General features: G+C 45.1%; 1 protein-coding gene across 22 annotated transcripts in view; it reads right to left on the bottom strand.

Annotated features, from left to right (window-relative positions):
- Positions 1 to 684: 684 nt before the first annotated feature.
- LOC142566355 (peptide transporter family 1-like) overlaps positions 685 to 22,078 on the bottom strand; it is a 732,761-nt gene continuing 711,367 nt past the window's right edge. For all 22 annotated transcript variants that reach the window (XM_075677280.1, XM_075677294.1, XM_075677282.1 and 19 more), the window contains 2 exons: positions 5,596 to 5,703; positions 685 to 869 (listed from right to left, as the gene is read on the bottom strand). In XM_075677280.1, the coding sequence (XP_075533395.1) occupies positions 720 to 869; positions 5,596 to 5,703 (258 nt within the window). In that variant the 3' untranslated portion in view covers positions 685 to 719. The remainder of the gene's footprint in view (positions 870 to 5,595; positions 5,704 to 22,078) is intronic.

The following is a 22,078-nucleotide window of genomic DNA, read 5'->3' as shown; positions in this document are numbered from 1 at the left end:
CATTTTCGGATTTTCGGACCTAGTAACATTTTGGACCAAGTAAATTTTTTAAAAGTATTTTCAGTCACGAATTCTCATGTTAAGGACGTCAGTGGAATTAAGCAATGCATCTTGCCTGTGCCGTTCATCATGTATCCAACAAACCGCGTTTCCGAGCTCCTTTTCAGCTTCTTCACTATGCCACGGAACTTTACGTTCCATCAAAGTGACACGCAAGCAATTATATTGCACAAATTCTGTGGTCCCGACTAGATTGCAAGCATTTCTATGGAATCATCTAAGGATGTCCTCTTTCTTTATTTATCTGTCGCTTAAAGCTTCTCGCAAAAGATATTGCCTATAACTTGAGGTTTCATCAAGAAGTCTGTTTCACATCATTCGAAGCCCACTCCGAGTAACCACCGCCGTGCGTAGTTGGTTTACTGTACCAAAGTTGAATGCGCTCAAAACTGCATTGCTCACTATGAATGCGCCTGCAAAATCTCCTGCACTGCTTTCCCGAGCGAAGAAGGCGCACGGAATGCGCAAACAATATCCTCGCACATGGCCTGGAAAGCGACGGGGCGTCCATTTCAGTGAGATGTTTGCTCTTACCAGAATTTGACTTTTCCACTATACCGTCGTCTAAATCTTACTGGTCTAAGCCAGATGGCCGACCGAAGCCGTTATGCTAAAAGGCCTTGCAACGATTGAGCAATTTATTCACATCATGCACACAACTACATCTTGGTGTCGCCTTCCGAAATCGGCGGAGGCTTCTCGTACTCATCCCGGGCACCCGGCTTGATGTACTTGTAGAAGCAGGCCATCACGCCGAACACCACCATGTCCAAGGTCATCAGCCCACTGTACATGAATGATTCGGACGACTGCAAAAGGTGCATTTGTTTATTAGCCACCTGCGGTTTTCATATTCGAGTTATCTCAGTCAATGCAACTATATCTGCTGTTTCATCAGCCACACACAAACATAAATTACGCGCATTAAATTCATGGTACGTTGTAAGCACGAGGAAGACTCTAGCATTGAAAGAGTAACTATGCGCACAGAGTCAACCCCAGTTCTGTTTTTGATTATATGAAAAGCGCGCAAGTGCTATCATGAGTCAATCGCTGGATACATTGGAATGAAATTTCTTGTGATTTAGAGAAGTTTAAATTCTAGAAACTATAGCAAGCAACATTTTGATTTAGGATTGTATGTTTTTTACAGAAATTTCCGAAAATCAGTAAGTTCAACAACACTGAAAGACCAGCTTTTGAAAGACCGCCTACGCTTTGAGGTTTCAGTAGTTTCGTTATGGCGTAGTGGTGCGCTGGTTTTGCTGGCTTGGGCAACTCGCAAAAACTGCAAGTAGCAGCGTATTCAATTTCCATGTGATGTCGCGGGATGCCCGAGCGGTCTACGCCGCTTGACCAAAATGCTGCTGCAGCAGTGAATCCATCTGGCTCTGTACCGCCGCCGATCGTGCGCTGTTTTGCTCACCGACAGCAGCAAAAGGTGGTGCTGGCGTATGCAACGTCACCACTCTCCCGGTCGGGTGGCGGGAAATTTGAATTGGCAAAAACGTATTCGGACTCTTCAGATGCAATTTTGTTCTACACTACGCCTTTTCTTGGCACGGAAAAAAGTATTGCGAGGTTTCGGGAATGGTATTTAAGTAGTCGACGTCGAGTTAATATTTGCCTTTAGTGCCCCTTTAAATCAGTCTTTAGGCATCACTCTCAGCGTATGAGGAATGTTAGGTTGGGCTTTATGGAGTTAAATTGTTACAATTCTTACCGCGCTCTAGTAAAAAACTTACTCGGAAGTCTGTTTGACTTAAGACTAGTGCCTAACAAACCTGTTTTGTTCACTTTATATGTGATAGGTGCAATTGACACAACTGTGATATCGTTATTTCTTACTGATTTGCAAGGTTGAAAGCTTAATACTTGCGCTTATTTCAAACGCCAAATTTTTAAGAAGTTTCACAAAATGAATTCACGACCTACACAAAAAATCTACGTCTGACAGTCACTGGAACATTTACTTTCGCTCAGAACATGCCTTTGTACTTTGGTCGGAATGAGAAGATCGTGTGTTGCATTAAAGGAAACGAGCATGTTTCTATCGAATAAGCAGGAATTTTTTTTCGATTTGGCTATGAAAGTGCCGCCAAAGTGGCATGTAGCGTTGCTTGACCGTGAAACAGTGTCTTCCAATCTACGTTCCATCACGTGACCAAGAAACCCCGTAAGAATACTTACTTTGCTTGGATATATTATTGTTTTCCTTGACATTGCATGTTATGTTCTTTTGTTAACTTGCGTAAGGATGTGATTTCTCATTTCCAGTTAGCGTGCGTTGAAATGTGCCTTCGAGCATGCACACGAAGTCATGCATAGCTCTTGACATACGCCGCAGTGCGAGTAGCTTTGTGGGATTCGTCGTCTCTTTCGGGATGTCGAAAATGCATTGCATTTTTAAGACTTGCCAGCGTCGTCACAACACCTGTGTAGGCATTCCCGACCACAACGTGTGTGCTTGACTATGGCAAAACAGACACAGACAGCGCCTGTAGGAAACACAGAATTGTAGGCGACCCAAAAGATGCTCACATGGGCAACCGATTACCTGTTGAGAACGGTAATTAAGGGTCTTGTTTCAGTGTTAATGGAAGGTAAACATTTTTTAGAAAGCAGACGCACCGCCTAGAAAAGTGTTCTTGTATAGTAAGGCTGCTTACTGTTCTATAAATCAGTCGTTAGATTGGTACTTCCCGACGTTTGACCCATTAGCGGATGATTTCAGCGTTGAACAGTTGCGGGAAAGCTTTAAAGAAAAGCTCTTCTATCTTCGAAATAAACTCGTTCCGACTCGGATGATTTCATCTAAAGGTGATAAAGATAAACCGTGGTTTCGTCAGGAACAGCGCATCTTGCTGCGCAGAGTGCGGAGGGTATACTGAAATTATAAAAAACGCAGGTCCCTGGAAAACTTATCCAAAGTTAAGAGGCTAAAGTTTGATTTTGAGAATTCAGCCAAATCGGCTAAGCAATATTATTTTGCGCGTCTTGGAGAACGGTTGGTAGCAGATCCCAAAGAAGTTTGGAAGTATATTCGGCGTAATGGACAGAACGACAATTCTGTCCCTCCTCTTGAATACTTAGCCACGGTATTCTATGATTACAAGCGCAAAGTTGAAGCATTTAGTTGCTATTTTTCTTCCGTATTTAGTAATTGCCAGTTCGGGGTTGTAAGTTTCGATTTTTCGCTACGTAATGAAGAAATGTCTGAAGTTGAGTTTGCTTTCAAAGGTGTACGCAATCTATTAGCAAACGTTTGTCCCAGAAAGGCAAATGGACCAAACGATATAGCAGCAGCAATGCTTAATAGTTGTGAATCGATATGCCTGTTTTTATGCCGTCTTTTTACAAATGTTTAGACATGGGTGCCGTCCTACCAACTGGAAATTGGCAAATGTTGTGCCTGTATACAAAAATGGGCCAAAAAACTGTATTGAGAACTACAGGCCAGTTGAAAAAATTAAATTATAGGGTTTTACGTGCCAAAACCACTTTCTGATTATGAGACACGACGTAGTGCGGCACTCCGGAAATGTCGATCACCTGGGGTTCTTTAACGTGCACCTAAATCTAAGTAGACGAGCGTTTTCGCCCACATCGAAATGCGGCCTCCGTAGCCGGGATTCGATCCCGCGACCTCGTGCTCAGCAGCCCAACACCATATCCCCTGAGCAACCACGGCGAGTTACAGGCCAGTGTCTTTGACTACCAGTACATGTAAAATAATGCAACACGTTATATATAGTTGTATTATGTCACATCTAGTTAACCACAATCTATTAATGCAAGCCAACACGGATTTCGGCAGGATTCTTCTTGTACGACGCAGCTTGTACAATTTACTCACGATTTCACCCTAGCAGTACACAAAAGGCAGATAATTGATTGCATCTTTCTAGATTTTGATAAAGCATATGACGTGGCTCATGACCCACTTATTAGCAAATTACCCGCCTACAAGTTGCACAAAAACGTAATTGCATGGATATCTGAATATCTTTCACATACACAACAGTCTGTGGTTCTGAATGGCATCTTCTCTGATCTTGCTGTAGTGACTTCTGGAGTACCCCAAGGCTCTGTCTTGGGGGTCCCTCTTATTTTTATTATATATAAATGATATAACTAGTTCGATTACCTCATCTTTCAGAATGTTTGCAGACGACAGCGTAGTATATAGGGTTATTGATAGTGATTGTGATCTTGTGCACTTCAGAATGATTTAGGCAAACTTTCAACTTGGTGTGCGAAATGGGGAATGTCGCTTAGCGTTTTAAAATGTTTAAACATCACCTTTGCAAGGAAACATTCATACAAGACATATGAGTAGAGTACAAATTAAATAGCGTTACTCTAAGCAGTGTTGCGGAAATAAATACTTGGGAGTTTGGTTTACCTTGGATTTAAGGTGGAACAGGCATGTACAGGAGGTAATAAGGAAGGCGGCACGAAAGCTGCGCTTGTTCTGTCGAAATTTTGGCCAATTACCTGGTAAATTGAAAGAACGGCTATATTTTACTCACGTACGTTCGGTACATGAGTACGCTTGTATATGCTGGGATCTTTATACGTGTCAGTTACTCGATTTACTTGAAAAAAAATTCAGAATAGGGCGGTTCGATTCGTTCTGGGGAATTACGAATCACGGAATTACGAATTATCACCGAAGGCAAGCGCACACTTCATTGACAGGATCGAAAGGACAGAAGAAAGGGCCTCAGACTCAAATTTGTTCACAGTGTTTACTATGATAAAACAAGCATTGGCACGAACAAATATATTACATTACCATCGTATATCTCGCGTAGAAGAGACCATGCCTTGAAACTTGATGAATTTCCTTTTAAAGGTGACACCTTGCGTTACGAATTTTTTTGTAGGACCACGAGGGAGTGGAATGCTCTCCCGTCAAATATTGTAGGTACACAATGTAATGAAAAGCTTTACCGCGCTTTGTGTATTGAAATGAGTGTCAATTGATGTAGATATTGTCACGTGGTAGTGACGGTTAAGAAGGCAGCAAAACATTAACGAAACGAGCGTTTTATTGGGCGAACTTGTGCCCTCAAAAACAGGCTACACTCAAAGAACAACGGTAGCGGCGAACGCACTGAGCGATCGTCGAAAATCTGATGAGCGGGTCAAGCGCGTCGGCTTTTATACTTCAGTCGTCGAATGTTCCAGAGTAACCGCTGGGACCCGCGTGCCTTCCACAAAGTTCTACGCCATTCGCGTCGCGCATACATGCAATAAGATTACACAAGGTTCGGCTACAACAGACAGCGGATGGAACCATGGATAACACTCCAGAAACTTGAGACACAGGCAAGCTTGTCCTGCGCTGTGTGATAACATTTGTGAGGCGGTGAAACGCGTCGCCCGATAAAGACAAGTACACGCGTCAATACGTATGTACCCCCTGCTGTAATGCCTTCCAAGGCGATGCAAGTACTCAATAAATAAATAAATAAATAAATAAATAAATAAATCATGGCAATTCTCAAAGTACACAATTGGTGCACGTACCGCCACACTGAAGAATCTCGCCTCTGCGATGATGACCACTATGAGGTTACCCACGGCCACGGTAAGCAGCCAGGCAGCCTGCAGCACAGACTTCATTGAGCTCGGCGCCTGCGAGGTGCGAAGACACAGTTTCAATGCATGCTTTTTACGTTGAACAAGTAATAATGCGACTGCTTTCATTGAAAAACTTATTCACTGTCGGTAGTAATTTATTTTTGTTCTGGTTGTGAATTCTGGTACTGCTACTGCCTGGAAAAACGCGTCAAGTATATAACACGCGTTTAGAGTTTGTTGTGAGACAAAACTGCATTATTTGAAGAACACCGTCTACTCTAAAGATCCTCATATTGTTCCATCCTGAAGCTAGACTGTCGCGGATAACGAAGTAAGGAACATAGGCAGCGCCCACCGTTATTCCGAACAAGACGAAGTTGGTACGTCAGCTCACCAAATATAAAGTTGGTCGTTGTAGCACCGTGACCCCGTCTCCTGTTTTATGGTATTCGGCACTGGTGGAGGTGTTGGGATTCACTGCCTGATGCTCGGGACTGCGCTGCGGAGCGCTACTTGAAGTCCCGACTACCTCCTCGTGTTGATACTCCTGTACACCGCTACAGTCTCCGCTCTAATGTAATCTCCCTGGACGGCCCCTAGCCAATAGGAACCCTTCTTCCGGGGCAACAGCCGGTCCTTCACATTCATCACCACTTCCTGGACACGGTGATGGGTTTGGGCACGTCGATGATTGGGTCGAACAATACAAGCGAGTAGCCAATTATTGGACGTAAGACCTAAATCTCTGAAATGCTTACTTCGCTTTTGCCACTCGTAAATACTACGAAAATCGCAAGGCCAAATTGCCTTCCTGGAATTACTTTCGTCAGCAACTTGTAGTACTTTCGCTAGCAGTGATCGGTGCAATTCTGCAGAGCAATTCATTCAGTCGCGTATACATAATCCCAATGTGATTGTCCTCATTCATGTTCGCGCAGCACATGTTTCGCCTGTTTAGCCGACCCCGGGATGCCTGAAGCTAAAGAATCCCACCACCTGATGCGAGCGGTTAATGAACCGATCTTAAGAGCGATGCACCACAAACTGTCGCAAATTTCATCCAAGGTGTTATGTGGCTGAGCGCGCGCAGCAGCAAAGGTGCCACCAGTACGACTGTGAAAACAATGCCTGGATCATTGTTTTTTCTGAGACCGCAAGCAGTGAGGGATATCTGGGTGAGCTCATCCTTGAGTTGCTTCGTTAGGAGATTCGCAATTTTCTTGTGGGTCTGCAAGAACATGTGATGGCAGTTCCGCGGCATGAAAGCAGGAAAACGTTTCTTTTTGTCCTACCTGATTCTGTAGACTATGCGTCAGCTGTACATAGTCTGACGCCAGCGACGTACAACTCCCCATAGTGGATCTCGCCATACTACCCGTCGTGACCCCACCCAATACGTTGCAAACCCCGTCGTACTACCACCCACCCGAGGTTGTACCAGCCGATCACTTGTTGGTAAAATGCACTTGACCGCCCTGTGTGCAGACGAGCGTTTACCGCCGGTATCGTGAACCAAGATTTACACCTGCCTCTATCGGCGCTCATTTCAAACACCGACGCGACGTTTCCATGTCAGCCATTCGCTACACCAAATCGTTGATGATTGTATTGCGCTTAGTGTTGCACCAACGGAAGAAATAATGGACGAAAATATAAAGGAAGAAGACGTCCACGCACGTGGTGCAACGTACGGCTTGATCCAAATCGTCGATCCCCTGCTACCTGCACCGAGCTTTTCGCCGCACCTTCGCAGTTACGCTGACGCCACCTGAGTAGCGTATTCTTGACTCCGTCCATCGAGATGCTACTAAACCCCCAACGCCATCACTGCGACCGGACGATACGACGTCGATGACCACAAAAGAAATCGTTAGCGTCAACCTTACTGTTTGCACAGACCACCGCACGTGGCAGGGCTATTAGCTATTGGCGCTGATTTGTCTATATACAAAGGAGAACTCGCCGACTGCCTTAAGAAAGTCCAAACTCTGTGGACCGGCTCCCATATAGGAGCTGCTGGCGCTCAGCTGACGACGCCTACGGGCAAAGATCTTGGCTTTTCTTCTTTTTCCTCTTTCCTAGTCTGGGGTTACTTTCACGTGCTACACTTGGCATTATTCAAGTATTTATTTTTTATTTAACTGACTTAACGAATGTTTCTCAATATATGCAATGAATGGTGATGCTTACTTCTTGTTGATTATTAGTTTCTTGGGTGTATGCTATCCTAGGGATTCCTTTGTTTTCCTGTTTATTGTCTTTATTGCGCGTATTATTTATATATTTACGGCATGTTCTTGGTTTGCAGTGCTTTGCAAGCTTTTTCGCGGTGATGTATCTCAATTGGATATTCTTTTATATTTTTATTCGGTGTGTGCAGAATATATGTTTTGTTACTTTCTGCCCATTTACAAGTGTACTGTGGCTAACTGAAGTGCACTGTGGCTGACCAGTCCAGGGGGCCTGGCGCATAGTCAAGCTGCAATTTGCAGCTTTTATTTTCGCCGCTTCCATATTCCTTATGGAGAAATAAAACTTGGTTTGATTGGGTTATTGGTGACCCAGCTTCTGTAGCTGCTTTCGTCACGAGTAGATTTTCTGTGCCACTACGGTGCCGTTGTAAACATTCCGGACAGGTTGGAGTTAACTTGTTCGATGGGAGAAGGTTCGATCGCCTCTAGTACAGAACAACAATGTAAACATTTGTCGACGGTGACAACGTGACCATACCACCACAATTGTGTTGAAAATCTTGTGTATGTGGTGTGTGACATACCGCAGAACTCTGGTGGCATCACAGAACAGATTCCACCACTGCTATTGAGCCATTGCCATTGCAAGATGTATATCTTTCACATAAATTACGGACGAACACAAGTTCCCCTAACATATTTTATCCGGCATCTTGCTAGAGGAATGGTCCAACAGTTCATTCAGCACTGCTTTACCACGTGATTCCACCATTTCTGATGCCCGCCAACGCTCACTGCCTCCTCGGTCTCACGAATACGGATTGCCTCTTCTGGGCGTCAAGAGTGCCGACGAAAGGCCAGAACGAGGCCTCAGCCATCGTCGCTCCGAGGGAAGCCCGATACACAGTCAGGCAAAAGAATGCTTCAGCATGACGTTTTGCAGCCATCGAAGGTTCCCTGGTCCTTTCTGGTGCTATTAAAAAATAAAAACGATGGCAGCCTAAGTTCCTGCGTTGACTACCACCAATTAAACCAGGTCCCTAATAAGTAAATTTACTCGCTAGCTTGCTTTCCTCATGACATGGCTTTGCGTGTCCCTATAAAGGAAAAAGAAAAAAAAATACAGTGGGGAAGCCCGCACCACCAGGTAGGTATGGCGGGTGTAAAAATTGTGGTTAAGTGCCGCGAAGGCTGTGCCTTAACCGCATGTGTGTTGAGGCCCATCGAACACGTTCTATGACACTGTCCGCGATACAGCGCACACAGGCAGTCACCCGCGACGGCGCTGGCGCGTCTTGACGACCGTCCACTTTCGGAGCTGGCAGTCCTGGACCGCCGACCCATACAGTCGTCACACCACAAAACAGTGAAGGAACTCTTCAAATTTTTGCGTTCGAGTGGCCTATCGGAGAGACTCTGATGAACGTTCATGACCTTCCCTGCATTTTCTTCGTTTGCTTTTTCTCTGCACTGTTTTTTCTGTCTTTCATTTGCCCTTACCCCAGTGCAGGGTAGCAAACCAGAATATCATCCGGCTAACCTCTCTGCCTTTCCCATCACTCACTCTCTCTACCGACAAGCTCGAAGAGACGATTCCGTAAATAGACTGTGGCGTGCACGTTACTTCAGTGGATTTCGGAAGCGGCAAATAGAAGTCAACGAGCGAGACCGATAGAAAGCAGCATTCGTGACACCCAGTGGCCTTTATGATAGAAAATATTTCCTTTCGGTAAGTGCTCTGCACCAGCAACATTCAGCGACTGATGGACACCGTAGTTTCAGGCATCAAATTGAAAACGTGCTTAGTATACCTAGGAGATGTAATTATATTTTTTTCGACAGTTGAGGAACACCTGAGATGGTACTTGTGGTTTTGAAGCCATACGATCCGCCGGTATCACACTTAGGCCAAGGAAATGCCACTTTGGCTTCCAATAACTTTTTCGGGCCACGTATATAGTAAAGAAAGCGTATGGTCAGACTCTGCAAAGTAAACGCCATCGCAAATTTTCGCAAGTCATCTGAAAAAAAGGGAGTCACGATTTTTAGGACTGTGCGCCTACTATCGGCGGTTTATTGAAAAGTTTTCAGCCATTGCGTCGCCACTGACAAGCCCAACTAAAGAACACTCACATTCGTAGTGGGTGAAGAACAACAATATGCTCTGCTGTGGCAGCGACTCCTAAGTCATCGCACACTTTGATGGGGTCCTCGCACACAGTGGTTCACACCGACGCCAGCAATGTAAGCGTAGGTGGTGCAGTGGCGAGACGGCGCTGTACGAGCGTATACAACCTTCTCACGTGCGGAATTGTTCTACCAGAGAAAAAGAGTGTTTAGCCCATATTCCTACAGTCGTTAGTTCTATGTTGGGAGTCCCTTTGCTGGCTGACGAACTTAAAAGATCCCTCTGGACATAGTGTAGCGTTAAACTTTTAAAAAAAACACGCCTTCGTAAAACGTTACGCGCGCGCCCTAGCCCGACGAGGAGCCCGGATGAAACCGCTCCGGCTCCGTATCATCTGCTACCGCGGCCACCTTGCATCTGACTAGCGCGAGCAACGTGAAGTTTCTTCTTGCTGTTTTAGGTCAGCAAGTGCTGCGCAAGCTTCCTGAGCGTTTCGCACAAGTACGGATATTCGTTCATGGTGCTTATATTAAGGCTTCCAAAATTATGCTAGCCAGTAGTTTTACTTGGTTCGTGCCTTGAGAGCACTAGCAATATCACCCACTATACAGAGACGTGGGTGTTCCCCGAAATTGCCTACCATGGTGGCATAGTCTTTGGTGTGGCACTGGCAAGGGAATGGGTTCAAATCCCTGGCTGCATTTGAATGTTGGTGGGGAGAAGAGGGAATACGGAACGGAGTGTTTTAAGCTACTTCCGACGTACGCGCGAAAATCCAATTTATCGCCAAAGAGATGCGGCACTATAGCGGATCCATAAGAACTATCTTCCGGAGTACAGTGGCTAAAATGCGTACATAACAGGTTATTATACACGCATACCTTCCTGTCTTGTGATGTGCGAGCTAGCAACCTACACAAATACCTATGCGTGGTGTAGCGAAGCCGGCTCCCTAGTCTAACGAAAGCGGCAATCAGAAGTGACTCTAGGCGTTATAAATTGGAGACCTTTTCAATGAAGCCAACCAAATAAACTAGTTTATTATGTACGAATTTTTGCCCGGAAACTAAGGCTTTATCACAAGGAACATTAATTGCAGCTACTTGCAACAGGCAGCCAACACCGAACTGACTTCCCTCGCGGTTCCGTGACTTCTCGCTGGACTCGCGCGCGAGCGCGAGAGACATGCTGGTGCTCTTAAGTAGCGATGCCAATAGGCGCTTGGAATTTGCACGAGGATAGCTCTCTGCGGCAATGTGTGATAGGGCAAGTCGCGAGAGTAGAATGTGCGTAAAGTGCACAACAATCGGCCTTCGAAACACCGACATCAAGAGCCTAAAGTTTCAAGGCCATGGTTAATAATGCTACTAGAATAAAGATTTGAAAAGCTTTCCTGGTGGCGTTCAAGTAACGCCTTTGCTTGCCACACTGCGGCCGAAGGTTCGATTCCTCGTCAAAACCAGTTTTTTTTTTCGCTGTTAACTTTTCTTTTATTTTTCACGCACTTTATTTTAATTCCGGCAGTGTCTATGAGAGGCCGAAAACATTTCCGTCACTTAGATCTGATAATGGCAAACGACAGCAAGCAACCACTCCTTATGGCCGCTAGACAAGTAGATGTAATGCGCCGACGGGTCACACGGATAAGTGGGCTCATTGTGCTGTTTCTACGATACATTTATTTTGTTGTGTCTACAGCTGCTCTGTAGCGCATGTAAGAATGCCGCAAGAAACTTCAGCGCGCGACCCGACGACTCAGTGCGTGTGGCAGTTCGACAGCAATGATGAGGCGATGCACAGTGGTTTGAGATTTTGTGGCGGATGGACGTGCTTTTTAGGGCTCCGTGGCGGCGACAAAATCATAAGTTTTTGTGCATGCTTTGAGATTGCTTCTGTTGTTGAGTCGCTATTTTTTGAGCATTTAAATAATAATTGGGTAGTTTTCTTTTTCGGTCTCTCTCTTTTTTCGTGTGTGCGGGTGTGTTTCGTGTACATTTGGTTTTGCAGGGTGGTTAAAGCGTCCTTTCGCGCGTCCATGTGCTTCAGCACGTGACACAGGGTGGGACGTTGTTTTTATAGCCTTTAAATAGTAGCTTGGAAATGGCAAGACTAATAGCTAGTAGTGGTTTTACTGTCTGTGTGTTGGTAGGAAAGTGAAAGCGTGGCCATGTGGTTGAACACGTGCGGAAACGTGTCATACCTTAAGTCTCTGCGGCATTGATTGCTTTTAAAACATTGGTGAGAATTACTTTGCTACACGTTAAGGATTTAGATCCCGTGCGTATCAATTTTTGCAAGAAGGCACATGCTCTGCATTATTATAGTGTTTAGCATTTGCATTAAAAAAGCCGTGCAATACATCTCAAGAAAGCCGAGAAAGCGGGCAGTGCGCGGGGGGTCCCTGAAGCCAGATGAGGGGACGCAAGAGAATGGAGAGGGAACCGAGTCAATCGGCAAACACTGTGATGTCGATGCAAGGCTGAAGAAAATGGAGGATTTTCAGGAAGAGCTTGTCAGACAGGTTGAAGAGCTCAAAGAGCTAAATAGGGAGCGTGATCCACGGAAGGTAGAGGAAAAAAGACGAAGCAGCCGAGGAAAAGCTGGACAGGGCCGCCATTGTGAATGACAATGGTCGTGACAATGGAATGCAGTCCCCCGACGTGACAGGAGAAGGAATGCCAGCAATCTGGAATGCGTGCAACGTGGTGTGGGGTTAGCTGGAAAAAGCGGCACCTATTTAGAGGATGCCACGCAGAAAAAGCAAGAACCCATGGTTCAATGTCCTTTGTCAAGTTCGAATCACGCGGAAAAGGACAATGGCAAGCAGGGAGAGGTAGGAGAGAATGAAATTTTGATTATCGCCGGCTACTCAAACCTGGATAGGTACTCAGAAGCAATTGTGGAGAGGGTGAAAGGCGCTAAAAGAGTGGCAGTACAGACATTTCCGGAGTGGATGCTGGGTTCTATTATGGAGCGAGCAAAAGCAAATCTCGCGGAAAATGCCCACGTGCGCCACCTTGTCATAGTAGCAGATGGGCTAAATGACGTACTAAACAGGAAAGGGACAGGACTAGCCCAGTGCATGGCGAAGGGGCTGGACGATTTGCGCAAGCTGTCCCCTGACGCGCAGATCGTGGTGTGCAAGGTGCCGGAGGCGCTGTGCCTGACAGTCACGTACAAAGAGCCGTAATGGCTGCTAATGAGGCAATATGGAAAATGAGCCGAAAGAAAGGCTTCGAGGTTGTCGAAGTAAACAGGGAAGTGAGAAAGCGTGGTGGTTTTCAACGAGACGGGATCCAGTTCAATTACATGCTTACACGAGAAGTGGACTGGCGACTTGCTGGTCGCGCTGTTGCTTTTTTCAGGAGGCCAGCGTAGGTATTAATGAAAAATGTCCCCTAAGGGAACCTCAGTATAGCATCGCCGTCAGTAACAGAAAAACAAGAAAAGCAAGAAAGAGAGCTCGCCATGCAATAAGCTACATAAACATGCAGGGTGGCAGAAGAAAGAAAAAGTGGCCAGAGATTGAGGAACAGTGTAATAGAGAACAAATATGGATGTATGCGGTTACAGAAACGCACCTTAAGAGACTCGGAAGGGCTACCAGTGATTGAGAATTATGTTTGGGAAGGACGCCACAGAACTAAGTCAGTGAGAAAGGAGGAGGAGTCGGAGTGCTCATCCATCAGGGAGTCAAATGGAAAAGAGTAAATTCAAAATGTCAAAAGCGTATTCGGTTATCAGGTACAACGTGTGGAAAAAAAACTTGGCTGCGCGCTACGTATTTGTGGACCGGGAATAATTGCACAGAGAAGAATATGGAGTTAGTGGAATGCACAAGCGCTTATATTAAGGGTTTGGGGAATGGTGCTGAAATTATTCTATTAAGTGGCATGAATGCCCACATACAGGATTTGGATGGCTATACCGACAACGACGGGAAGTCAATGCTAGACCATTGTGAGCAGCATAACCTCGTTATCGTGAATACAATGCCTAAGTGTGAAGGGCAGATCACGCGGGAAGTAGGAAAGCGGCAATCAACCATTGGTTACTGTCTGATGACAGAAGGAATTCGTGATCAGTTGAGAGAAATGGTCATTGATGAGGAAGGCTATAGCAGCATAGGCAGTGATAAACGCTGCATTTTGAAAGTGAGATATGTAGTTGGGAAAGAGAGCAAGGAGTGCAAAATGGCCAGTCCACATTTGAAAGCTTAGCAAATAACAAATATAGCCATAGAGTAGAGGAAGAACTTGGCAAATAGCCAAGTAAACATTGGGAATATAGTGAGCTTCTAAGTGTAATAACGACAGAAATACGGAAAGAGAAACAACATGTTCGTCGGAAAGGAAGAAAGAAACCGAAAAGATGTTGGAACATGGCGATACGAGAAGCGATCACCGAACGACAGATAAGCATCTCGAGAGCATAGGCCGGCAAAGAAGGCGCAGTTGAGGCAGGATGAAGAAGCCAGCAAATGGGAAATATGCGGGGAGAAAACGTCTATGGTTCAAATACTGGTGCAAGCAAAGATAAGAGTTGAAAGGGAACGTTGGCTGTGAGAAATACGTGAGAAAAAGAAGGCCGCACCTAGAATATTTTTGAACCACATAAAATTATTAGGCAGGAAGTGAACAACAATAAAACAGCATATCCTAGACGAAGATGGAAACAAACTGGAAGGGGAAGCGCAAATAAATTACATCCGAAAAATAACAGCCGAATCTTTCCAAGGCAATGAGGAGGTTGTATTTGAAGAAAAAAAAAAGAGCATGAAAGAAATTCAGGAGGAAAAGTAGCTGGTGCTGACAAATTTCAACTGGAGGAAAGCCGAAAAGAAATTTCCTAAGCGCACAGCCACAGGGCTAGACGAAGTTCCCGTTAGGCTGATTAATAAACTAGGACAAAAAAGCAAGGAAGCTCTATTGAAACCAGTGGAAAAAACTTTAAAAGATAGATGAACACCAGACAGTTGGCGACAAAGTGGAATGAATTTAATTTATAAAGGTTAGTGAGAGAAAGATAGAATTCACTCGTATACACCGTTCGCCGTTACATCGGTAATACACAGGCTAACAATGCAGGCGATCAAATTAAATGTGCAAGCATAGGAAGAGAAGAATGATATTTTTGGAGAACTTCCGAATGGCTTCAGAATAGGTAGGCGTTTGGTTGACAAATTATTTGTTCTTACTCAGTGTATTCAAATATGAAAAGTAAAAATCACACCGTTTATGTGGCCTTTTTAGACATTACAGGAGCCTATGCCAACGTATATAGCTACATATTGTGGGACATTTTGGAATGGGAAAGCTTAGGTCACGATTTTCTACAGCTTTTCAGAGAGCTTTACCTAGAAAATACCCTTTGCGTTGAATGGGAAGGGATGAGGAGCGAGCAGAAAGTTGATATCAACAAGGGACTGAGGTAAGGGTGAACTTTATCCCGACTGCTGTTTATGGTGTACATGATCAGGATGGAGAGGGCGCTAGAGGAAAGTAATATCGCGTTTAATCTCTCATACAAGCAGGCGGGTACAGTAGTAGAGCAGCAGCTTCCAGGTTCACTTCATGCGGACGACATTGTGTTGCTAGCTAACAAGCAAAGTGATTTGCAACGTCTGGCTAATATCTGTGAACAGGAAGGCAACAATTTACGTTTGAAATTTAGTCTTAGAAAATCAGGTGTTATGGTATTCAATGATAACAGTGAACACAGAGTGGCAATACAGGGGCAGGAAATACCTCGGGTAACAGAATATAAATACCTTGCTATATGGATAAATGAAGGCAATAGATATATTGAAACACAGGAAAAAACAATAACAGTGAAGGGAAAGAGAAATGGAGCCACAATGAAGCAACGCGCCATGGGGATACAGTAGGTACGAGGTGCTCCGAGGTATTCAGAAAGGTGTAATGGTTCCAAGGCTTACTTTCGGAAATCCGGCTGTTTGCTTTAAATCAGGGGTACAATCAGGATTCGAAGGGTACGAAAGGTCAGTGGGACACCACGTATTGGGCGCTCACGGGAAGACTAGAAATGAAGCTCTGCAGGGTGATATGGGCTGGACTAGTTTTGAAGTGAGGGAAGCTCGCAGTAAAATTGAATAGGAAGAACGACTGAGGAATATTAAAGAAAGTAAATGGTCTGGGAGAGCGTTCAGGTAGATGTACAGGAAAAACATTGATTCACAGTGGAGGAAACGAAGTAGGAAGCTTACCAGCAAGTATGTGGCCTGTAGGATGAGCAAAACAGCAACAAAGAGGCTGAAATAATCTCATGGGTGGCGGCAATGGAAAAGAAACCTGCCATGAGTAACTACTTCAGAGGAAAAAACGAAATCAGGAGAGAAACAATTTATAATAACTTAAAGGGAAGCTCATGACTTTTCGAAGCGAGATCTGGATGCCTTAGAACACGCACCTATAAAGCGAGATATAAGAGGGAAGAAGAAGCATGTGCTTGCTGCGGGAAAGCTAGGGAAACCATGAAGAATGTTTTGTTAGAATGCGAGCACGTATACCCAGCGGTGGATTTAGGCACCACTGGTCTCCTTGAAGCCATTGGGTTCAGCGACAGCAGTGGAAAAGTGAACATGTCCGCAATAGAGATTAAAAAGAGGCGAATGGAGGATTGGTGAAAGAAAAGTAGGGAAACGACAAAAGACGGATACATACAAAAGCAAAGTTCGGAATAGGTAATCAGAAAATTTGCTGGTAGGAGTTAGTAGTGTTTCTTCTTTAACCTAGGTAAGACATTAGGCAGTATAACTGCAAGAGGGCGCCACTGAGCGCCAACGGAGGAGCTCACAACTTCCACGCATCCACCATGAGCTCTTACCTTGCGAGACGTACGTGGCGAAAACGGTTTCGCCACGTCAGGCACACTGCCAGAGAGAAAAAAAAAAGAAAATGAACTGGTGAAATTGATATCAAAACCATGTATTCCGCGAAGCAATCGGAGATCTTACCGCAACAAAATACCCGACTCGACAGTTTCTGTATTTGTAATGTTGTGACCGCATATTTCCCCTCATCTTTTAAAATGTTAAATACTTACAAGTATTTGTCTCGCAAACCATATATACATACTTATTTCAAGGGAATTTTCCACGTCTCAATAATTTCGCTCGTCGTATTCGAGTGCTGATTGCCGTGTTATCGTTTCTTAACGAAGCTTTCCCTCAAGTCTAAATATTTTAAGGCAGTTTGTCGTGTGCGTATCATGGCCTCGTACGCTTATATCACCTTCCGTTTCTCTACTACGGGTGCGCTTTAAAACCACGGTGCTGCAATTTTGCTTCAGAGACTTTCCTTTCCTTCCTTCTTCTCCTCCCTTAAACTAGCTCTCTTAACTACTACACGCAGAGACAAAGCAACAGCGCGCGCATTTGATCACGTGCTCGCCGAGCACGTGATCGAGCTTTTCGTAGTCTCTAAAGCCGCCCGAGTTCGCTCTTCTCCACGGGCGGCCAATTTCCAAGAAAGTAAGAAAATCGACTATCGCGGACAACATCCGTCCCTTTCCACGTAAGTATGAGGCTCGCAGCAGGAGGTATGGCGCTTCAAAGTAACTTGGGACCTGACGAACACACCGACTGAGCTATCTTGCCGGGCAACATCGAAGGGTCACGAGTTCAAATCACCTGTTCTCTTCCTTTTTTCCCCTCTTTTCTTTTTTTAATGTCTTTTCTTTTATTTTATCACTGTACGGGAACCCTCCTAAAAAAATATTATATTTATCCTCAATTATGTACGGCGACACATGTGCAGGTCATCAATAGCAGGTTCTCTAGCCGAGTGCCATCCTTGCGGTATAACCGAGCTCGGATTGGTCCACCTTGACTGATCAAATAAGGCACCACTGTAGGTTAAATGAGGCGTACAACTCCTGCGGGACCCGCCGTGGTTGCTGCATGGCTATGGTGTTAGACTGCTGAGCACGAGGTCGCGGGATCGGATCCCGGCCCTGGCGGACGCATTTCGATGGGGGCGAAATGCGAAAGCACCCGTGTACTTAGAATTAGGTGCACGGTAAAGAACCCCAGGTGGTCGAAATTTCCGGAGTCCTCCACTACGGCGTGCCTCATATTCAGAAAGTGGTTTTGTCATGTAAAACCCCATAATTTAATTTTTTAATTTAACTCCTGCGGGGACGGTAGAGTACCCGCCTCCCGTGCAAGAGGACCGTGGTTCAAATCCCGGTACCGCGCAATTCTCCACCGGAAAACACAAAAAAAAACTGTGTGTTGAGAAAATTGCACAAACAGGCCTGGAGTGCGGCCTGATCCCGGTGACCAGAACCGGTAACGCACTCTCTCACCAGAGCAGGATTGGCCACCCTGGTGCAGTACTTGGCCACAACCTCCTATATGGATACAACAATCAAACTCCGGCCCTCAGTCCCCAGCAGCCGCGAAGCAACTGACCACGGCGGTGGTCAGATCTGTGACGCTGCAGAGGGTGCTAAGAATACCTGGCTCCGGACAGGCCGCCATTGGAATCTGAACCTGGCAACGTTTAACGTTAGAACGTTATCTAGTGAGGCGAGTCTAGCAGTGTTATTGGAGGAATTAGAGGGTAGTAAATGCGATAAAATAGGGCTGAGTGAAGTTAGGAGGACAAAATAAGCATATACAGTGCTAAATAGCGGGCACGTCCTGTGCTACCGGGGCTTAGCGGAGAGACGAGAACAAGGAGTCGGATTCCTGGTTAATAAGGAAATAGCTGGTAACATACAGGAATTCTATAGCATTAACGAGAGGGTGGCAGGTCTTGTTGTGAAACTTAATAAGAGGTAAAAATTGAAGGTAGTACAAGTCTATGCCCCTACATGGAGTCATGATGACCAGGAAGTCAAAAGCTTTCATGAAGACGTGGAATCGGCGATGGGTAAAGTCAAAACAAAATACACTATGCTGATCGGCGACTTCAATGCCAGGGTAGGCAAGAAGCAGGCTGGAGACAAGTCAGTGGGGGATTATGGCATAGGCTCTAGGAATACCAGAGGAGTTATTAGTAGAGTTTGCAGAACAGAATAATATGCGGATAATGAATACCGTTTTCCGCAAGCGGGTTAGCCGAAGGTGGACGTGGAGGAGCCCGAATGGTGAGACTAGAAATGAAATTGACTTCACACTCTGTGCGAATCCTGGCATCATACAAGATGTAGACGTGCTCGGCAAGCTCCGCTGCAGTGACCATAGGATGGTAAGAACTCGAATAAGCCTTGAATTGAGGAGGGAACGGAAGAAACTGGTACACAAGAAGCCAATCAATGAGTTAGCGGTAAGAGGGAAACTAGAGTAATTCCGGATCAAGCTACTGAACAGGTATTCGGCTTTAACTCGGGAAGAGGACCTTAGTGTTGAAGCAATGAACGACAATCTTATGGGTATCATTAAGGATTGCGCAATAGAAGTCGGTGGTAACGCCGTTATACAGGAAACCAGTAAGCTATCGCAGGAGACGAAAGATCTGATCAAGAAACGCCAATGTATGAAAGCCTCTAACCCTACAGCTAGAATAGAACTGGCAGAACTTTCTAAGTTAATCAACAAGCGTAAGGCAGCGGACATAAGGAACTATAATATGGATAGAATTGAACAGGCTCTCAGAAACGGAGGAAGCCTAAAAGCAGTGAAGAAGAAACTAGGAATAGGCAAGAATCAGATGTGTGCGTTAAGAGACAAAACCGGCAATATCGTTACTAATATGGATGAGATAGTTCAAGTGGCTGAGGATTTCTATAGAGATTTATACAGTACCAGTGGCGCCCACGACGATAGTGGAAGAGAGAGGAGCCTAGAGGAATTCGAAATCCCACAGGTAACGCCAGAAGAAGTAAAGAAAGCCTTAGGAGCTATGAAAAGGGGGAAGGCAGCTGGGGAGGATCAGGTAACAGCAGATTTGTTGAAGGATGGTGGCAACACTGCCCTAGAAAGATTGGCCGCCCTATATACACAATGCCTCATGACCTCGAACGTACCGGAACCTTGGACGAACGCTAACATAATCCTAATCCATAAGAAAGGGGACGCCGAAGACTTGAAAAATTATAGACCGATCAGCTTACTGTCCGTTGCCTACAAAGTATTTACTAAGGTAATCGCAAATAGAACCACGAACACCTTAGACTTCTGTCAACCAAAGGACCAGGCAGGATTCCGTAAAGGCTACTCAACAATAGACCATATTCACACTATCAATCAAGTGATAGAGAAATGTGCAGAATATAACCCACCCTTATATATAGCTTTCATTGATTACGAGAAAGCGTTTGATTCAGTCGAAACCTCAGCAGTCATGGAGGCATTACGGAATCAGGGTGTAGATGAGCCATATGTAAAAATACTGGAAGATATCTATAGCGGCTCCACAGCCACCGTAGTCCTCCACAAAGAAAGCAACAAAATGCCAATAAAGAAAGGCGTCAGACAGGGAGATACGATCTCTCCAATGCTATTCACAGCATGTTTACAGGAGGTATTCAGAGACCTGGAGTGGGAAGAATTGGGGATAAAAGTTGATGGAGAATACCTTAGCAACTTGCGATTCGCTGATGATATTGCCTTGCTCAGTAACTCAGGAGACCAATTTCAATGCATGCTCACTGACCTGGAAGGGCAGAGCAGAAGGGTGGGTCTGAAAAAAATCTGCAGAAAACTAAAGTAATGTTTAACAGTCTCGGAAGAGAACAGCAGTTTACGATAGGTAGCGAGGCACTGGATGTGGTAAGGGAATACATCTACTTAGGGCAGGTAGTGACCACGGATCCGGATCACGAGACTGAAATAACCAGAAGAATAAGAATAGGCTGGGGTGCGTTTGGCAGGCATTCTCAAATCATGAACAGCAGGCTGCCACTATCCCTCAAAAGGAAAGTGTATAACAGCTGTGTGTTACCAGTAGTCACATATGGGGCAGAAACCTGGAGGCCTACGTAAAGGGTTCTGCTGAAATTGAGGACGACGCAACGAGCTATGGAAAGAAGAATGATGGGTGTAACGTTAAGGGATAAGAAAAGAGCAGATTGGGTGAGGGAACAAACGCGGGTAAATGACATCTTAGTGGAAATCAAGAAAAAGAAATGGGCATGGACGGACATGTAACGAGGAGGGAAGATAACGGATGGTGATTAAGGGTTACGGACTGGATTCCAAGGGAAGCGAAGCGTAGCAGGGGGCGGCAGAAAGGTAGGTGGGCGGATGACATTAAGACGTTTGCAGGTACAACATGGCCACAATTAGTACATGGCCGGGGTAGTTGGAGAAGTATGGGAGAGGCCTTTGCCCTGCAGTGGGCGTAACTAGGCTGATGATGATGATGATGATGATGATGAATGTTAAACACGGACTACGAACTGTTCAGCCTTTTTCCGCATGAATTTTATTGATTTCGTCGTTCCGAAAAAAAGAAATTATTTTGCCCTTGTGCTCTACTGCATTTAGTCACGAAACTCGAAGAACCACTTTCATGAGAAAAGCGAACCCTCAGCCACGTTGGCGCTGAACGCCCTCGAAGTGAGCAACGTTTATTCTCGATCACGTTTACCTAGAACCCAATCACCATTCACTACCTTTGAGGTTTTAATGAGCAGGGCTGGCGACAGGCAACATACCAGAAAAAATTTTCTGGTCGAGTGTCGGCAATGAGCACGATGTTTCTGGCCAAATGTCTTCTTCGGCCAGCACTGAGTGGCAGGCAACGTCATTTGTTGGTTTGGAGCAGGAGCACAGGATGAGGAAGAAATTTGGCACGTGATTCGGTTTCTTTTGAATTGCGCATGAGCCTTCCTCTCTCGGTAACTAACGCTTTATCTTTTGGGGCAAGTACCTTTGGTCGAGCCCAAAAGGAAGTGTGTCAGACTGTGCATGAGTACGTCATTGCTACTGGGATGCTCTCACGTTGAACACATTTTCCTCCTTAACAACACTGAATGGCGTTATTTTCGTTATATAGCATCTTCGTCATAATTGGCATGGCCACTATTCCAGAAAAGGACACAACGGAAAAATAATTTATGAAAACTGGTAATTAAATATACATAGTACAGATAAATAAGTTAGCAGAAAGCAAGAAATTCATATTATGTTTGCATTGAG

The sequence above is a fragment of the Dermacentor variabilis genome, unplaced genomic scaffold, assembly GCF_050947875.1.
Source record: "Dermacentor variabilis isolate Ectoservices unplaced genomic scaffold, ASM5094787v1 scaffold_12, whole genome shotgun sequence".
NCBI classification, from domain to species: Eukaryota; Metazoa; Arthropoda; class Arachnida; order Ixodida; family Ixodidae; genus Dermacentor; species Dermacentor variabilis.
This window is presented reverse-complemented; position numbering and strand designations above follow the sequence as displayed.